Here is a 17820-nt window from a genome sequence, read left to right on the forward strand (position 1 = left end):
CATAAAGCTTGAAGTAAAGGAACTCTCTAGCCTAGCAATTAACAAAAAAATAAAAAAGGATATATAACATGACTAGTGCACATGAACAAATACAGTTGTTCATCCATTAAAATATTCAAATATAGACAAACCCACCAAGAGTCACTCTAAGTAATTAGTGAATATGTACCTGAAGATCTCTAATAAGTCCCTCCAACAAAGTTCGTCCACAATGAGCAAGCATTGCTGCAGGAAGGCATTCTCCTGTTTCTGTATCAACCAACCCTAATCTGTCTGCTGCACCTCCTAACGGATATATTTCACCTAAGTCTGGCAATCCCTAATATTAAAAACAACTTATAATCCAGAAACCATACACAACAAATTCCGTTAACTTCAAAAACAATAACACAATACTAACCTCAATTCCCCATAGAGCCGCCTGTGAGGCATACTCTTTCCTCTGAGTGAGGTCAAGAACGCTAGGAGTATGCATTTCTAAGTACTGACAACCCAATAATTCTTCAACTATATGTGACCGGCTAGTATTACGCCTCTTAGTTGATTGGTAAAGAAGCTTAAGAACCATAACCTGATATCTGACACACAATCATGCATGTCTCAGCAGTGTATATAATCCCAAAAACCAAAAATCAAAAACTTTCGAGGCATCTTCATCTAATTCCATGTACTAAAAAAGAAGTTAAGAATTAGTACCCGATGATTCCTCCAATGCAGTCGTAGAACTGTTCAATTTCATCCAGAAACTTCAAGAACTTTCTGAAGTGAGCAATCTCCTCTGCACCTAAAACTGTACCCATGTCTCTTCTACCACCATTATAGCCGCTACTACTACTATTCACATCGAACCGCTCAATCATCTCAACCAATGCGTAAAGTGCGCTCTTCACAGAACTTCTCACTGTATACTCCTCTTCTTCTTCTTCTTCTTCAAATCCTTCCTCATAATTCATACAAAGCGCGTGTTCTTGTCCCGCAGCGATGACACACTTAACGAGAAACATCTCTTCCGAATTCAAACCAAGCGAACCTAAAACTTTAGATAAACCGCCTCGATTCTCGCTGAAGAATCGACGAACTCTGGGATCAGCGTCGATGACCGCGTCCTTCCGCCGCAAGTCCTTGGAGGAAACGTCTAGTTTCGCTCGGAGAGACTTGAGCCGGTCGATTTCCGATAAGAAATCGTCGGATTCGGGAGGAGTCGGTGTCGGATACTCAACAGGCACGGTGGACACGTGTCTCACCTGGTGGTTATTACATTGCTGTTGTTCACTCTGCGGATACTTCGAGAACAATAACGAAGAAGAAGGGAGGGAGAGCAGAGGCTTTCTGAAATGCAGAGAGGTGAAAGAGGAAGGAGACGTGGAAGTAGTGCGGAAGTGGAAGAGAGAGAGGTGATTCTGGTGGATTGGAGAAGCTTGAGGATTAGCCATGGCGGGTGGGTGAAGATGGTTGGTTACAGAAGGAGAAGGAGGAGGAAGAAGGGGTTTTGAAGAGAACCCCAAGGAGGGATAAGGAGAGATACTCCGAGCATATACCCCCACCTAGAGATCACTTCTGTACGATTGCTTCTTCTTTTCTTTTTTTTTGTCTTTGCTTTTTTTTTTTGTTTTTTTGTTTTTTTGATTGTGGAAAATAAAAATTTTTTTTAAAAAATTATAATCCAACCAGCTTCGAAGGATTTGATTGTGTAGACGATGTGTGATTGCCGTGTGTTTGCAATCTGTAATCCGACGGTTCAGACGATACCGTTTTGGATTACATCGATGGGCCATCGTTATTTGTTCATGTCGACTCACAAACATTTTCCTTTTTTTTTCTTCATTTTTATCATATTTTGTGACACAGAGTCACAGCGGTAATAAATCTTTGACTAAAAAAATAAATGGAAAACGACAATGATATCAACCATCAGTGTAATATGTTGCTACCATTGCCATAAAAAGGTTACATATGATTACTACTAGCTACGAAATACGAATTACGATATCTTGCATGTGGTTTAGTATTATTAGCTACGATACCTTTCATGTGGCATAGGAGATGGAGTGTTAAATTTGCCTAGGATAAAAATTGTTAATTATGCATTGAATTTACTGAATTCGATTCTGAAGACTGCAATTATGGTGAGAGATATATTATATTACGAGTGCCATCTTCAACTCAATTATTTGATCGAGCAACACTTCTGAAATAGATTATTTTGGTCGGTTTTCTCTAAAGATACTTCAGAAACTGATGATTTTAAACATTTAAAAGAACGTAGTAACTAATTTACAAACACAGTAACCACCATCAACATTTTATGCACACCAAAAAAAGGGGTCGTACCGTGAGACTCGGATATGTTCTGTTTACTATAAGAGCAAATGGATCCATCGGGTTTTTTATATAAACTAAGTTCCATAGATTTTATATATATAGATGAAAGTAGCCTAAAGAGAAGACAAGAGAGCTTCACAAGAGACTCAAAAAACCTCACTCAAATCTTCATATTAATACTTACAGATTTGTTGTGAAGTAGAGTAATCGTCTCTTCACGCAGTGGACAGCACTTCCAGCTCTGCCCACCATAGAGCTGAAAGTTTTGGAATCGCATCGTCTGGTGATAATCCTGTGATCTCCCGTAATTTCCCTGTCACTTCCTTCATTGTCGGTCTCTGTTTCGGGTCTGCCCTTATGCAGCTTTTGATCACTTCGCCTATACTCTCAATCTTCTCGTCAAAACATTCCAATGTTGGATCCGCCATCTCCCTTACGGTCTTTCCTCTCAAGAAATCAGCCAATCCAGTATCTATTGAGTCGCCTTTCCTAACCGACTCTGGGAGTTTTCCAGTCATCAATTCGAACAACAGCAACCCGAAGCTCTGAACATTGTCTTCTTGTGTTGTTGCTGTAATGTTTGTATCTATGAGTGCATTGGTGCTGCTTTCTGTCTCTGATGGGCCTTTTAGGTATCCGAAATTGAAATCTGCAATTTTGACTGCGTAGTCCTCTGTGAGTTGAACTGATGATGAGAGAAGACTGCTGTGGACTATAGGTGGTTTGAGCCCGTGCATATGGTCAAGACAATATGCTATGCCCATTGCTATTCTTAGCCGCATTATCCAGTCCAAGTGCTCTGACTCTTTATCTGCAACAAAGAAATATTGTTTCCTATTTTAAATCGACAAAACTTACAGTGTAAATGACTCATATGTTTAAAAAGCTTATTTACTTACAGTGTAAATGTTCAAAGACTGATCCGTTTGATGCATATTCAAAGACCAAGATTCTAGTGAAAGGTTCATCTTCTTCACAGTAGCCAAGAAGGTTGACAAAATTCTTGTGGTTTATCTTGGATAACATTTCGATCTGAAAAATTAATCAAAACATGAACGATAAGGTAATATGAATCAAAATCCATTAAAAATATAGGGGAATTGGTTGACTAGAAAAACCTTCTTTCTGAACTGCATTTCTATGTTATTTGTCCATTCTTTGGCAGAGGCAGTAGCAACAGAAGCCACAGCTATCTCCACCCCAGTTGATAGTGTCCCTTTGAACAATGTACCAATGGGACAAGACCCAATGACATTACTGAAATCTTCACAGGCAGCTTCGATCTCAGATCTTTTGAGTTTGGGGACACCTGAGTAACCAAATTTGCACATCATTAATATGGGAGGAAAATGGAGTTTGCCAGGGACAAGCACGACGATTAAACCTCAATCATTCAGAACTAACAATGCCACTTAGTATCAGCGAGTAGAGAAAGGCAATTACCAGTTATAAACACTTTCTGAAGCTGTCCACTAAGACCTGTACGCCAAGGATTCACAGATTTCCCAGCCTTAGTTTTGAAAAAGAAGACACCAGTAGCTAAAAGGATGACAAACAGAGCACCACCAAAGCAGCCAGCCACTATAGGAACCGTGCTGTTTGAAGAAGGTTTGGAGCTTCTTCGTAGGATAGGAAAATTCACAGGGTGCACAAAAGGAGGTGGAGCGGAAACATGTCGTGCAGGAGGAGGACTCTTTTGTGGCGGAGGTGATGTTGAGGCTTTAGTAGTGGAAATAGGTCTCGGAGAAGATGACGGAGGAGTAACTCGTGCCACAGGGCGACCCTTGAAAGAATTCAAATGGGTGTACGGGTTACGAAAACGGCCAAGTAATTTCCTGTGAAAACCAACTGCTCTCCTACAAAAGAGACAAAAAGGCAAAATGAAACTTGAGTATACTTAAAACTAAATCAGATGGAGGTAAATGATTATACCACAGAACTGCAGCAATATCAAAGTAAACAAAAATCAAGTAAGTCTTGGCATAAAAATGCATAAAAATACACAGTGTCGGTGTTCATGTAGTACCACTCAGAAATAGTATTAGTTCACTCAAAAAAAAAAAAAAAAAAAAAATCTAAAAAGTAAGGTGTTGGTGTTCAAAAAAGTCATAGATCTACAAATACCGGCTACATTGATGTTGATGTTACAACCAAAATTCATGTTCAAAATCATGTTATCAAAACTATTTATTCTACATTGTGAGCAATCAACTTTAAAATTAGCTAAAACACTAGATAAGATCTTAGCAAACTCAGAAACCTAATTTGAAGAAGTAAAAAAACACCTAATGTATAAATCTGAGAAAAAAAACCAACAAAGAGGTCTTCTTATCTAAAATACTTAGAACTTACTAAATCAATCCAGCTGCGTTCAACAAACTAAAATAAAAGAAATCGAAAGCTGAAACTTACAAATCTTCAGCATCTCTATCTGATGACAATAGATCATTCGTCACGAATTCGAGAAAACCACCACCTGAAATACGAAATCGAAACTAACAATCATAAGGAGGAACTTGCTTTCTATTTTTACTGGCAGCCAAAAGAAAAGAGAACAGTAAATACCATGAAATTTCAACGAATAGGAAGAACCGAAGCTCAAAATCACCAGAAGAAACACGAGAGCACGCTTTTGAAGACTTAATCGAACAAATTCCCAGTTCTCACTCATCGTGAGAAGACGACGACAAGTGGAAGCAGACACGGAAGCTGAAAAAAACAAACCTAAAGCTCGATTTGAATCTGATACCGTAGATTCGAAGAAGAAAATTAAAAAGTTAAGCTAAAGGAAGAAGAAGAGAGAGGTTTTGAGTTTTTGAGTTCGTTCGCATGGCGGAGGAGACGATTTGAGAGACCCAGAGGAGCAAACATGACTTTTCAACTTTTTTTTTTTTTTTTAATTATTTTAATTGTTTTAAAAGCGCGTGTCCCCGTGGTTTGGCCCAACATTAAATTAAAAAGGATACAGACTACAGAGTAAAAAAATGCAATAACTTCTTCTTGTTGACAAAATTGTAAAAAAGGAAAAAACAATAACTTCTTTATTTGCTCATGAACATAAGACCATCTTTACTAAGGGGTACTCTCCTGATTTCTCTTGGGTTTGGGCCCCAATTCATGAATAAACAATCCATTTAAAATCCATTTACATGAGAATCGATTCTTTAGGGAGCACTTTGAGTAACCCTTGAGAACCGCGACGTAGTTCATTGTGATTGGTTGATCAAAAAATATAAAAGCAATTTTTTTTTTCTCCTCATTTTTCTTCTTTCTTCCCCGAGTCTGTCTCTCTCTTCTCATCCCACACAGCGAATCGCCACCGATTGATACACCAAACCGGAAACACTCCGATTGATACACCAAACATCAAACGATGACCTACCTCCTTCTGCGACATCGACGGCGGCGGCGAAGTCCACCGGGAGACAAATCAGACAGAGAAGGTTTGTCTCCTCATCACTTAATTATTGATCTCGTTGTTAATGTTAGGGTTTAGGTAAAATTCAATTTGATTGTGAGAGTGGGTAATGTTTGATGTTTAATTGGTTTGTGATTTGTATGGAGGGTTTATGGGTTGGGGCTTAAATCGATTGTTTGTCTGATTTACGACAGATTTTCTTGTGTTGTGTGAGGTGTTGTCTTTGTGTTTTAGATTGTAAAGGGATGAACTGTCTTTGTGTTTTAGATTGTATAGGTAATCATGCTTTAAGCCTTTAACTCTCCTAGTAGAACAAACAATAACACTTTACAATAAGTTTGAGATTAGCAAATTGGTTGTAGATGGTGCTAATGGTGTAGGTGGACAGAAGATTGAGGAGCTTAGAGGGTCTTTGAGTAATCTTGATCTTGAGATTCGTAAGTTAACACAGGTAGAGATGGAGGTGTGCTTAATGAAGGTGTAGGTGCTGATTTTGTTCAGAAAGAAAAGGTTGTGCCTTTAGGATTTGGGTTAAAAGATGTAGGGATGAGGTGTGCGAGTTTGGATGGTGATTCAGATCGATTGGTTTACTTTTATGTTCCTTCTACTTCTGATGTAAAGGTTGAGCTACTTGATGGTGATAAGATTTTATCTTTGTTTGCTCTCTTCATCAAAGAGCAACTAAACATTCTTGATGATGGTAAAGAAGGAAGCAGTCTCGTCTTGGTGTTGTGCAGACAGCTTACGCTAATGGTGCATCCACGGATTACTTGAAGCAGTTGGGTTTAGATGTTGTTTTTGCTAAAACTTGGGTAAAGCATTTACATGAGAAAGCAGCAGAGTTTGATATTAGTTGAAGTGATTCTGCAACACATAGGATGGTCAATACAGAAATGGACTGAGCTATACAAGGATCTTCCTAGCAGACAGATCAAGGTCGAAGTTTCAGACAGAACAGCGGTTGTGACCACAAGCCAAGAAACCGAGGCTCTGAGACCTTTGAGGATTCAAGATGCTATTTGGAACGTTTACAAACACTTTGGCTCATCCTTACCGTAACTCTCGACTCGTCAATGGGAACAACAACCAGAGGATAGTGCAGCTAGAGAAGTCTCTACATCGGGTATCCATCTTCTTCCTTTGTTGCATTCTCCTCTGTCTTGTAAATAGTTGTGCTTGGGCCAAGCTTTCATTTCAAGTTTAGTTTCTAATTTATTTGCAGAATCCACAATGTGTATAAGAAAACTCAAATCTTGTTCCAATATGAAACAGCAAATTGGGTCCCCAATATGAAAATGTTGCTGATTATGTTAGTTTAAGTTTGGTATTTTTGGTAAAGAACAAAAAAAAACCATTTTGGTTGTTATGTTAAAAAATTATTTTTTAAAAGATTGAGTAACCTTATTTGAGTTCTCTAGTAAAGGAATGATTTTGCAAAAATACTCTTAGGGTTGCTTTACTTAAATTAATATTAATTATATGATTAATTAATTTGAAAGTAACTTAGGAGAGGTACTCCACTAATGATGCTCTAATAATATTCAACTGTATTTATAAAGATGAGAGTAACATTTTTCTTATTTACAGATTATTCTTTAAAATAAATATAGAAAGATACAGTATAGGAGAATCTATGGACCTGAAGATGCCGGAACTCAAAAGGATTCAAAAGAAAGAGGCCAAAGCCACACCACCCCCACCGTCGAAAACGACTCTCTTTTTGATGTTAGCCCTACTGTGTGTAAAATGGTTTTATGTTTTCTATTGTTTTTGTTTTAAAAACAAAAGAAAGATAAACATAAAAATGTCCACGTAGAATTTTTTTTGTTGTTTATGATGTGTTGGGGGGGATAATGGAATGATTGAAGTTGAATGATTGTGTTTTTGTGGTATTATGGATTAAGAAAATGTGGAGTGAGTTTATTCTGATGACTGATTCAACGTGGAAGTCTTTTCTTTTTCTATTTATTTTGTTTTTGGTTTTATTTGGCTTAGCTGTAGCTGTTTGTTAATTTTTTTCTTCGTTTTCAATCCAACTCTTTGCCATGTGGTCATAGTCATGGATGTAATGGGAGTATGCCCCATTTTCTATTATATAATTTTCTCTACCATTTCTCAGATATTTTTTAAGTGTATATAGAGAACTGTCCCATAATTGTATTCACACCGCCCACGTTTTGTGGTGTGTTTATACGATTAAAAGGGAACAGTTTTGTTTTGCCCCCACAATTGTAAAGAAGTGTTCCATAATCAATCTACTCTTCCACGATCTGTTTCTATACATTCTTTTAAAAAAATATCAATAAAAAGTTCGACAAAATGGTTTTTGTTAAATTAGAGCAATTGGCTTGATTGGTTATAAATGGATCCGAAGAATATAAATGGTTAGTTGACCGTAACGGTTTCGCCGTAATCTGAAAGCCATCGGGGTTTTGATTGGACGAATATTCATAGAGCAATCAGCCACTCAAAATACTATTATGATTAATTTATTTACAAAATTCACCGCCATGCTTACCGCGTACGTACGTACGTAATCTAACTTCATCCTTACGTAAGTTTATGCTGTCTCTGTTTCGATCACCTTTATACTTTAGGTACGATCATTATTTTTTGTCTTGCAAATGTATGCACTTTCATGGGAAACTTTGCTTAAAGAATTTGACAGTCAGACAGTGCTGCGGCATATAATAAACTAAAATCTTGATGGGCGCTAGGGATTAAAAAATAATGGGAAACCTTAAAGATCATTGCATTAATTAAATTTGGCATTGACTTATTAAATGGAACAAACAAACCATGCATATGGCAGCTGTGTGTAAAAAGATTCAAAACCTTCGTATACAATATTATTATTCTATATTGTACATTAGGAGTTTAATTAGGACCACATAAGAAAAATATTACAAATTAAGATCTGAAAACTTTGAATAGTATAAACTAACTGAAGCTGCAAATTAATCACATGTTAGTGTTCATATGCATGTTATATTGTTTCTTTTTGACGTCAGATTTTATATTTTTTAATTATATGTTATTTTATATGTTTATATCTTCTTAATATATGATTCTTTCAAAACCTTACATTTCCATAGAAACTTTTATAAAGATCAAATTCTAAAAGTCATCATCATATATATGAACAGTGTACTTATGAGAAAATCTCCTCTTACACAAAGTATGTATGTACTTATCGAGTTCATCGTTTCATTTTTTTTTCTTTCTTATGTGGTTTATCTGATATGGGACTTCTATAATTCGATTTTACTTGTTTCTTCACTATTTTCCTGAAAAGCCGCCCTCTCTCGGAGAATCTTCTGCCCCATATACCTACACAGTATAACTCTCCAACATTTATCATGTCTAACATATTGTAAAAATAACCTGTTTGGATCATTTGTTACGTTTGGTTTATGCATGTGTTTACCTTCCGAGCATCATGATCGTGGCTTGTGGATTAGTACCCGGGGTCTTGAGAAACGTGGATGCATCGATGACCCTCAGCGCATCAATCCCTAATACTTTGTAATCGTTGTCCACCACTTTTCCAACTTGACAACCTCCATGGTAATGATAAAGAGTCATCACTGTATCTTTACATAACTGTTTCAAATCGAACACCGAGGTTATGTGCCTTGGCCTCAAATTGATGGGAAGGAGAAGAATGAGATCCAACAGTCCACGCCCGTTCACTCCAGGGAACTTATACTTGGAGTATGCCTTCGAATCTATCACTTTAATCAAAGTACTAAGTCCTTCAACACAATTGTTCAAATCCTCTGGCTCTTGGTAGTAGTTGAATGTCACTGAAGGATTATCATCTGGATTTGTGTTCCGCAGCTCCAAGTGACCTCGCGAGAGCGGTCCATCCACTTTCATAACTATCCCACCGGCTTGTGCCGTCACGTTGAATCGAAAGTCCAAAGATTTGAAAAAGTTTGATAGGGTTTTGGTAGGGAGTTTTATCTGCATATACATCATACAAAAATATATAACACCTTAATTAATTAGTCTTGTGAATTAAAGTTTTATGTAATGTTTGGTGATATCAATGATTATACCTCATTGAGAAGATTTAGGACACCATCAAAGAAGCTATGAGTCAAACTAATAGAGAGACTTAACCCACTTAAACCTTCAATATAACTACCAAACTGTGGGATGCCCGCGATTTGGACAAGGGACACTTCTACTGGTTTAGGTGAAGGGACTAAAACAGGGTTCATGGGGTTATCACCCATTCCTTTCCCCACCATGGGGTGATCTAGGATGATTGGGTTCACTCCATGGGATGCAAGATGGGATCTTGGACCCACACCACTCAACATCAATAGTTGCGGGCTTGCGATTGCACCCGCTGATAAGATCACCTCGTCCATTGCGTCCTGATCAGCTAATTCTGCTGTGTGGAACACTCCATTTGCATCTCGGAATATGACCCCTTTGGCTTTAGGCTTTGGACTTTCTGTACAAAAACAAAGTTGATCATATCCGAATCATAGGAAAGGGCAGGAACAATGTGTATGCTCATGTTCAACGAAGAATGACTGAGATGGATGACAACGACCAAAATGATGAATGCCAAAATTATATGATACACTACATTACTTAAAAGTTATTAAAAAAAAAAAAAAAAAAAAAGCAAAGCGAACTATTGAAAGTCATGATTTAGAATCTAAATATTTTAGTTTTTTTAATTATGTTATTACAATTTCTTTTAAAATAGAATTATCTAATTTTATTATAATTAAAAAATATCTAGAAAAGATAACATATTTCTTTTGTTATAAATAGTAAATTAAACCAGTGTCGTGTATATATTGTTTAAGTGATTTTTCAAAAATATTGGTTTGGAATGTAGAAATATTCTGGTAGTAAATTTGGTTACGTGTAAGATAAGTCTCTCACACACTCTCTCGCTCTTCCTAACCCTCACGAGTCATGCCGTCTCCTTCACCAATCTTAAACCTCTTATTTATGGAAACCCAAAAGAAAAGAGAGATGATGGTGACTTTCAAATACTGCTTGAATAGTGTCAACTATCATCAACCAAATTTAACATTAAACCCAAAAAAAAAAAAATTATCAATAAAAAATACCTTTGGTAGTGAAGATGATCTTATGAACAGAAGCGTGCAAGTAGACAACAATCTTATCCGGATTAGCATACTCCAACAAATTTGCCGCCGTGTGTCTATGTCCATCCTCGTCTATTATCGTACCGCCAATTTTCGTCCCGTGAATATGTTCGTACGTAAAACCATTATAAGGAGTCACTCCAGCTTCCAAAAGCCCGTCTCTAAACGCCGATTGCCATCCCTTAACCTTTGGCTTGAACACCACTTTCTTCTCGACCCACTCGTAAGCCGCTTCGACCTCGTCTCTCTCCCATCCTGCTTCCGCCACGAAGTCATCTTCCGCACGTGAGTAAAACCCCGCGTTTATCACGGTGCCTCCGCCGAGCACCCGCGCGCGTGAGTTGATTACACCGTCTTGGGAGATGAAAAGCTGCGCCCATGAGTTTGGAGTTATGTTCAAGAGTGTGTTTACGAAGTTGTTGATTTCTGAGGCCGTTGGGTTGTCGTAAGGGGAACCACCACGTTCGAGAACTAAAACGGTAGCATTTTGAGAGAGCGTTGCGGCTAGTGCACATCCGGCGGTTCCTCCTCCAATGACTATATAGTCGAAGTGAGACAACTTTGGTGCTAATGTTGCATCTTTCATAAAACTATAATAACCAGCTTCACGACAATAAAATAATAAACGAAAAAAGAAGAAGTTAAAATCAAATACATATACTATGAATAACCTAAAAACTCATAAACTGAATGCTAAGTCAAAAGAATCGTACCTTTATCGGAATAACATGAACCGTGGAAGATTAAAATTACTACGATAACAAAACGAAATAATCGGAATATATGAAAATCCATGATGGTGTAAGATGATTCTATGCTATAGTTTTCGACCCAAACCAAAAGTATGTATAACTTTAATTTGCTTAATTTGTACGTAGTTTTATCATTTAGGGCATAAAAAGACTAGAATTCATCCGCTTTATTTAATGACGAAGTATACGATCCTCTTGTTCAGAGCCGTATATGAATTAACAAACAATATGAACCTTATACATATCATCACGGTTACGGCATATTCTTATTCGATTGCGATTTTTGGCGTTTTCCTTTTTACCATTTATTTAACAACATGTGTGATAAATGATTTAGGATTCAAAAGGCCATGGTCATAGAGAAATTGATGTCTTACATGAGAATTTCTGATATATATATGACAAAATTCGAATTAGATTTGTTTATTTTTTATGCGGTCTTTTCAATAAAATATTACGACTGTCACCCTTGGGGAGAATTGGAAATTCTCACTTAAGAAAAAAAATCCCATTAGATAAACACGTATTTGACAACAATTTGTTATATTATGGTGGTGAGCCGAAGAGGAAAAGGAATTGGCTTAACATTTAGCCAGTGAGGACCTACATGCATGTACAATATAGATTGTAATGAACTAATTATAATCCTAAAACTCATTATATCTATTAAATCATACATTACCTAATTCGATTTCATATACTTTCATTCACAAAAAGAAAATAATCAGAAGCCTCATGTCATTTCTGGTTAATTATATATATATATATATATATATTGAACACCGTCCTTGTACACACAAGTATTTATCTTTTTGATATATATGGATTCTTTGATTTAGAATTTCTACAACTCGGTTTTAACGGTTTCTTCTTCTTCTTTTCCTCGGATAATAGTCCTCTCTTGGAGAATCTTCTGCCCCATATACCTACACATATTTAGAGAACATGGTTGGATCTTCTATAGCTTTCGAACAATGATATGTAGAGAACATGGTTGAACATAAACATCTATTGATTTCTGCATATGCGTTTAATTACCTCCCGAGCATCATGGTAGTGGCCTGGGGATTAGTCCCTGGAGACTTGAGAAACGTGGAACCATCGATGACCTTCAAAGCATCAATCCCTAGTACTTTGTAATCATCGTCGACCACTTTCCCTACTTGACAACCGCCATTGTAATGATATATAGTCATCACAGAATCTTTACAATACTGTTTTAAATCGAACGTCGAGGTTATGTGTCTTGCCCTCAGATTGGTGGGAAGGGCAAGGATGATATCAAGTAGTCCACGCGCACTCACTCCATCGTACTTGTACTTGGAGTATCCCTTGGAATCGATCACTTTCATAATGGTACTAAGTCCTTCAACACACTTGTTCAAATCCTCCGGATCCTGATAGTAATTGAATGTCACTGAAGGGTTATCATCTGGGTCCGTGTTCCGCAATTCCAAGTGACCTCTCGAGAGCGGTCCATTCGTTTTCTGGATGATCACACCCGCTTTTGCCGTCAAGTTCAATCGAAGATCCAAAGGTTCAAAAAACTTTGAGATGAGATGCGTAGGAAATTTTGTCTGCACATAAAAAATATTATACAAAATATAGGGTATTTAGTCTTTTGTACGTGTTATAACAAATTCATAGCATGTGAGTGTATTAATAGATTATACCTTTTTAACAAGTTTCAGGACACCATCTAAGAAGCTACGGGTCAAACTAATAGAGAGACTTAGCCCACTTTCACCTTCAATGTAACTGCCAAACGTGGTGATCCCAACGGCTTGTACAAGAGACACTTCTACGGGTTCAGGAGAAGGGATGAACACCGGGTTCATCGGGTTATCAGCCATCCCTTGTCCCACCATAGGGGGATCTAGGATGACCGGATTCACCCCATAAGCTGTGAGATGGGCGGCAGGGCCCACACCACTTAACATCAAAAGCTGTGGGCTCGCAATGGCACCCGCTGATAAGATCACCTCATTCATTGAGCCTTGCGTTGCCAATTCTGCCTTGTGGACAACTCCACTTACATCTTGAAATATTACCCCGTATGCTTTAGGCCTCTGGTTCCCTGACAACACACAATTTTCGTACCCGGAGCAAATAAAATAATTGTGTATAATACTGTTCAATGACGAATGACCAATAATTAAAACAAACTTAAGTATAACTAATTATGTTACAATTCAACATTTTAACTATGTTCCGGTACTGTGTAGTAAATATGTATACTAATTAGCTCTTACAATATAAGACCTCTAAAACAAAAACAAAAACCAAAAAACCCACATAAGTAGCAAAAAGTGTTAAATAAAACCACAAGTTATGTTACACTGATGTTTGATTACGTAACAGCTACGTATCCTTTACATCTTTCTCTCCCTGCCCTAAACCCTCACGAGCCACTACTCCATCGCGTCTTCAATAAAAACTCATAAACCTCATACCATGGAAAAAAAAAAAAAGACATGTACTAGTATTATACCTTTGGTAGTAGTGAAGAGAATTTTATGGACAGAAGCATGCAAGTAGACAACAATCTTATTCGGATTAGCATACTCCAACAAATTCGCCGCCGTGTGTCTATGACCTTCCCGGTCAAATATCGTACCACCAAATTTGGTCCCATTGATATGTCCAAACGTGAAACCATTGTTTGGACTCACACCAGCCTCCAATAGCCCATCTCTAAACGCCGATTGCCATCCTTTAGCCGGCGGTTCGAATACCATCTTCTTCTCGACCCATTCATAAGCCGCTTCGCCTTCTTCTCTGTCCCATCCTGCTTCCTTAATAAAATCTTCTTCCCCACGCGAGTAGAATCCCGCATTTATCACAGTCCCTCCACCCAGCACGCGCACGCGTGAGTTGTAGACGCCGTCTTCTGAGACGAAGAGCTGCGACCATGAGTTTGGAGTTACGTCTAAGAGCGTGTTTGCGAAGTTCCCGATGTCTGTGGCAGCTGGATTGTCGTAAGGAGACCCACCGCGTTCGAGGACTAAAACGGTGGCGTCTCGAGAGAGCGTTGCGGCTAATGCACATCCGGCGGTTCCTCCTCCGATGATAATATAGTCAAAGTGAGATAACTTTGGTGCTGATGTTGCATTTTTCATAAAACTATAGTTTCCAGCTTCAAGATAACCCAAAATTTTCATAAAGTTCGGAATTAGTATTTTTTTTTTATGAATTTAATAATTTTTGTATGAAAAAGGAATTAGTATTAGTAACAGTATATGCTAAGATAACCCGAAAACAAAAAAACATAAATTGAATGGTTGGTTAAATAGTATTGTACCTTCATCGGAATAACACCATGAGTCGTGAAAGATGAAAACTGCGACGAGTATTAAATGAAAAAATCGGAAAATTTGAAAATCCATTTTAGTGTAAGATTATCTTTTTGAGGCAAAAACCAGTGGCTTTTATAAACAAACCCAAGAGAAGGAGCTATCTCATACAATTTTCGAATAAGTTTTAGTTTCGGCCTCTTAATTTGCTGGCACATTTAGGTCCAGACACTATAGTATAATTATATTACTACTGTATATCTTACATGTTAGTTAATGTTACCCCACGGTCCTTATCATACACGTTTTAATTGTATCCATATGTTTTTTTTCCAACCAGACATCATAATTCAAAGATAATTTCGAGGGGAAAAAAATTTAAAGATAATTAATTTTTCAACCATACGGCAAACCAAAGATTTTGTTATCCTTTTCGGTTCCTTTTTAGTTTCTCTGCATTTGCATGTAGAAATGACCAAGCTGCACAATTGTCCCTTTTATAGAAGACCTAATTTGTCGAATTGAAAAGAACTAAATATTTTTGTCATAATAGTGATTTTTTAGTATATTCAAAATCTCATGTTTCTTCTTCTTCTTCTTTTCTTCAAAAAGCCGTCCTCTCTCGAAGAATTTTCTGACCCATATACCTACACATTACAATTCTCCATAAATTAACAAATACAACATATTTAAATCATTTGTATCGATTGGTCTTTGCATGTGTTTACGTACCTTCCGAGCATCATGATCGCGGCCTGGGGATTAGTCCCTGGAGACTTGAGAAACGTGGATCCATCGATGACCCTCAAAGCATCAATCCCTAATACTTTGTAATCCTTGTCGACCACTTTCCCTACTTGACAACCTCCATGGTAATGATATATAGTCATCACGGTATCTTTACAATACTGCTGCAAATCGAACGTTGAAGTTATGTGTCTTGGCCTCAGATTGGTGGGAAGGGCAAGAATGAGATTCAATAATCCACGCCCACTCGATCCAGGGTACTTGTACTTGGAGTACCCTTTCGATTCTATCACTTTAATGATGGTACTAAGTCCCTCAACGCACTTGTTCAAATCTTCTTGATTCTTATAGTAGTTGAATCTCACTGAAGGGTTATCATCTGGATCTGTATTTCGCAACTCCAAGTGACCACTCGAGAGTGGTCCATTTGCCTTCTGGATGATCACACCCGCTTTTGTCGTCACGTTCAAGCGAAGATCCAAAGAATTTAAAAATGTTGAGATGGATTGAGTAGGAAGTTCTGTCTGCATAAGAAACATTATACAAAAATAGCATATGGTTAGTCTTGTGTTATAACAATTTCATAGCATTTTAGTGTAATTAATTTGATCATACCTTTTTAACAAGATTCAGAACACCATCTAAGAAGCTACGGGTCAAACTAATAGAAAGACTTAACGCACTTCCACCTTCAATGTAACTACCAAACTTGGTGATCCCAACAGCTTGTACAAGAGACACTTCTACGGGTTCAGGAGAAGGGATGAACACCGGGTTCATCGGGTTATCAGCCATCCCTTGCCCCACCATGGGGTGATCTACAATGACTGGATTCACCCCATGCGCTGCAAGATGGGCTGCAGGGCCGACACCACTCAGCATCAGTAGCTGCGGGCTCGCAATGGCACCAGCTGATAAGATCACCTCATTCAACATTGAGTCTTGCGTTGCCAATTCTGCCGTGTGGTACACTCCACCTGCATCTTGAAATATCACCCCATATGCTTTGGGCCTCTCATTACCTGTCCTAATTATATTAAACTTAAATATTATAACCATGCTCTAGTCAACATATAACAACAATATATCCTTACTGCGTATAATATATATGCTTAAAAAGGACGTATTTCAACTAACAAACACAAGTTGTGATTAAAAAAATAAAAGTTTGATCACGTGTAAGCTACTCTTTTATTGGTTTCTTATTTATTGGCCAGCAACGTCCCTCTCTCTTCTTATGGAAATTATTCAAATTAAACAAAAAAAGAAGTGTAATTTATCATTAATCAATAATAGTCAAATACCTTTGGTAGTGAAGAGGATCTTATGGACAGAAGCATGCAAGTAGACAACAATCTTATCCGGATCAGCATACTCCAACAAATTTGCCGCGGTGTGTCTATGACCATCCGGGTCAAATATGGTACCACCAATTTTGGTGCCAACGACATGTTCGTACGTGAAACCATTGAAAGGAGTGACTCCAGCCTCTAAAAGACCATCTCGAAACGCCGATTGCCATCCTTTAACCTGCGGTTCGAAAACTACTTTCTTCTCGACCCACTCGTAAGCCGCTTCGACCTCGTCTCTCTCCCACCCTTCTTCCGCCACGAAATCTTCTTCCGCACGCGAGTAGAACCCCGCGTTTATAACGGTCCCTCCACCGAGCACGCGAGCGCGTGAGTTGTAGACGCCGTCTTCGGTGATGAATAGCTGCGACCATGAGTTTGGTGTTGTGTTCAAGAGTGTGTTTGCGAAGTTCCCGATGTCTGTCGCGGTTGGGTTGTCGTAAGGGGAACCGCCGCGTTCAAGGACTAAAACAGTAGCGTTTTGAGAGAGCGTTGCAGCTAGTGCACATCCGGCGGTTCCTCCTCCAACTACTATATAGTCGAAGTGAGACAAATTTGGTGCTGATGTTGCATCTTTCATAAAGCTATAGTTTCCAGCTTCACCAAAACACATAAGTTGGAGTTCATATCAGTATACTACTTCAGGTATAACCGAATGAAAAAATAAATCATAAGTTGAATGATTGGTAAAATTAGGAAACTAGCAGTTGTACCTTCGTCAGAATAACACGAGTCGTGGAAGATGAAAACTGCGACGAGAATAAAATGAGATAATAATCGGAAAATATGAAAATCCATTAC

The 17820-nt window shown here is 38.0% G+C and overlaps 5 protein-coding genes across 5 annotated transcripts in view; all 5 read right to left on the reverse strand.

Moving 5' to 3' along the window:
- Window positions 1-1601, reverse strand: part of LOC104791893 (UTP--glucose-1-phosphate uridylyltransferase 3, chloroplastic) — a 7350-nt gene extending 5749 nt beyond the window's left edge. Inside the window, exons 1-3 of the mRNA XM_010517898.2 lie at window positions 697-1601; window positions 401-578; window positions 170-319 (exon numbers count right to left, since the gene is read on the reverse strand). Of these exons, the coding sequence (XP_010516200.1) occupies window positions 170-319; window positions 401-578; window positions 697-1433 (1065 nt within the window). The 5' untranslated portion in view covers window positions 1434-1601. The remainder of the gene's footprint in view (window positions 1-169; window positions 320-400; window positions 579-696) is intronic.
- LOC104791894 (probable inactive receptor-like protein kinase At3g56050) lies at window positions 2287-5243 on the reverse strand. Its single transcript, XM_010517899.1, has 6 exons — window positions 4888-5243; window positions 4735-4798; window positions 3766-4178; window positions 3441-3631; window positions 3222-3354; window positions 2287-3133 (listed from the first exon to the last, which is right to left on the reverse strand). Exons 1-6 carry the CDS (start codon window positions 4991-4993, stop codon window positions 2538-2540), a joined length of 1503 nt encoding a protein of 500 aa, XP_010516201.1. The 5' UTR covers window positions 4994-5243; the 3' UTR covers window positions 2287-2537.
- Window positions 8791-11813, reverse strand: LOC104791895 (protein HOTHEAD-like). Its single transcript, XM_010517900.2, has 5 exons — window positions 11592-11813; window positions 10840-11481; window positions 9802-10205; window positions 9168-9706; window positions 8791-9070 (listed from the first exon to the last, which is right to left on the reverse strand). The coding sequence occupies exons 1-5, from the start codon at window positions 11671-11673 to the stop codon at window positions 8992-8994; spliced, it is 1746 nt and encodes a 581-aa protein (XP_010516202.1). The 5' UTR covers window positions 11674-11813; the 3' UTR covers window positions 8791-8991.
- LOC104791896 (protein HOTHEAD-like) lies at window positions 12411-15044 on the reverse strand. The gene is made up of 5 exons (XM_010517901.2): window positions 14932-15044; window positions 14122-14766; window positions 13304-13707; window positions 12669-13207; window positions 12411-12556 (listed from the first exon to the last, which is right to left on the reverse strand). Exons 1-5 carry the CDS (start codon window positions 15014-15016, stop codon window positions 12475-12477), a joined length of 1755 nt encoding a protein of 584 aa, XP_010516203.1. The 5' UTR covers window positions 15017-15044; the 3' UTR covers window positions 12411-12474.
- Window positions 15294-17817, reverse strand: LOC104791898 (protein HOTHEAD-like). Its single transcript, XM_010517903.2, has 5 exons — window positions 17733-17817; window positions 16975-17616; window positions 16286-16692; window positions 15656-16194; window positions 15294-15570 (listed from the first exon to the last, which is right to left on the reverse strand). The coding sequence occupies exons 1-5, from the start codon at window positions 17815-17817 to the stop codon at window positions 15528-15530; spliced, it is 1716 nt and encodes a 571-aa protein (XP_010516205.1). The 3' UTR covers window positions 15294-15527.

This window comes from Camelina sativa, chromosome 6 (assembly GCF_000633955.1).
Source record: "Camelina sativa cultivar DH55 chromosome 6, Cs, whole genome shotgun sequence".
NCBI classification, from domain to species: Eukaryota; Viridiplantae; Streptophyta; class Magnoliopsida; order Brassicales; family Brassicaceae; genus Camelina; species Camelina sativa.

What these genes read in the sequence shown, in the direction of transcription:
- LOC104791894 (XM_010517899.1), bottom strand. Translation starts at nt 4,993, where the DNA reads ATGAGTGAGAACTGGGAATTTGTTCGATTAAGTCTTCAAAAGCGTGCT. An exon ending in GATAGAGATGCTGAAGATTT is followed by an intron (nt 4,179 to 4,734) that starts GTAAGTTTCAGC and finishes TCTCTTTTGTAG; the next exon opens with GAGAGCAGTTGGTTTTCACA. An exon ending in TCAGAAAGTGTTTATAACTG is followed by an intron (nt 3,632 to 3,765) that starts GTAATTGCCTTT and finishes TTGGTTACTCAG; the next exon opens with GTGTCCCCAAACTCAAAAGA.
- LOC104791898 (XM_010517903.2), bottom strand. Translation starts at nt 17,817, where the DNA reads ATGGATTTTCATATTTTCCGATTATTATCTCATTTTATTCTCGTCGCA. An exon ending in CTCGTGTTATTCTGACGAAG is followed by an intron (nt 17,617 to 17,732) that starts GTACAACTGCTA and finishes GTTTTGGTGAAG; the next exon opens with CTGGAAACTATAGCTTTATG. An exon ending in TTCTGAATCTTGTTAAAAAG is followed by an intron (nt 16,195 to 16,285) that starts GTATGATCAAAT and finishes TTTCTTATGCAG; the next exon opens with ACAGAACTTCCTACTCAATC.
- LOC104791896 (XM_010517901.2), bottom strand. Translation starts at nt 15,016, where the DNA reads ATGGATTTTCAAATTTTCCGATTTTTTCATTTAATACTCGTCGCAGTT. An exon ending in TCTCTTCACTACTACCAAAG is followed by an intron (nt 13,708 to 14,121) that starts GTATAATACTAG and finishes GTGTGTTGTCAG; the next exon opens with GGAACCAGAGGCCTAAAGCA. An exon ending in TCCTGAAACTTGTTAAAAAG is followed by an intron (nt 13,208 to 13,303) that starts GTATAATCTATT and finishes TTTTATGTGCAG; the next exon opens with ACAAAATTTCCTACGCATCT.
- LOC104791895 (XM_010517900.2), bottom strand. Translation starts at nt 11,673, where the DNA reads ATGGATTTTCATATATTCCGATTATTTCGTTTTGTTATCGTAGTAATT. An exon ending in TTCATGTTATTCCGATAAAG is followed by an intron (nt 11,482 to 11,591) that starts GTACGATTCTTT and finishes ATTGTCGTGAAG; the next exon opens with CTGGTTATTATAGTTTTATG. An exon ending in ACGATCATGATGCTCGGAAG is followed by an intron (nt 9,071 to 9,167) that starts GTAAACACATGC and finishes TATACTGTGTAG; the next exon opens with GTATATGGGGCAGAAGATTC.